This window comes from Cystoisospora suis (genome assembly GCF_002600585.1).
Source record: "Cystoisospora suis strain Wien I chromosome Unknown contig_7716, whole genome shotgun sequence".
In the NCBI taxonomy this organism is placed as follows: domain Eukaryota; phylum Apicomplexa; class Conoidasida; order Eucoccidiorida; family Sarcocystidae; genus Cystoisospora; species Cystoisospora suis.
In genome coordinates, this window is record NW_027160501.1 from 22,883 (window position 1) to 23,453 (window position 571).

Consider the following 571-nt stretch of genomic DNA (forward strand, 5'->3'; position numbering starts at 1 on the left):
CGACCAGCAGCTGCAGACCCCTCTAGGCATGTCAGCGCGCCAGCAGCGTAAGCTGTCCTAGGAACGGCCCGGGGCTCGTGCGCCATACGTGTAGCTACCCGTACCATTAGCCATCTCCTTCCAACGGAAGCTGTGGTGCCGCTGCTCCGTGTGGCGACCAACTCACTCTTGAGAGCCCATTCGTAACGGTATCTGTTTTTGACTGCACAATGATTAGACTTCTGGTCGAGGGATACAAGGAGACGTCCCAGGAAACGACAGCCTACCCAACGTGTGAGCGGCAGGCCCAGCGCCTTGCTGGCCGCAACGTACCTCCTACAGCCGCACAATTCGAACCGCATTCCAGCGTCAATATACCTTTCTACCGTAACCTCACGCTTCACAGTGCCACGGCTGGACAGACTGGAATACGCTGACACCGTCGGCACAGCACGTAACCGCCAGGGCCCGAAGGCGCTAGTCAGAATGAGGAAAAAGAGCGCAACGGTGAAGCTGAGCACCTTTGACCAGTCCGGTCTGTACACCTAGACTGAAACATCATAATGCTTGTCCCCGACTGCACTGTCCGGCG

General features: G+C 57.6%; 1 protein-coding gene across 1 annotated transcript; it reads right to left on the reverse strand.

The window, feature by feature from the left end:
- Positions 1-12: 12 nt before the first annotated feature.
- Positions 13-559, reverse strand: CSUI_010540 (uncharacterized protein; the record flags this gene model as incomplete). The annotated part of the gene is made up of 1 exon (XM_068070643.1): positions 13-559. A coding segment is annotated over exon 1 (327 nt), but the record flags the coding sequence as incomplete, so codon positions are not given.
- Positions 560-571: the final 12 nt, after the last annotated feature.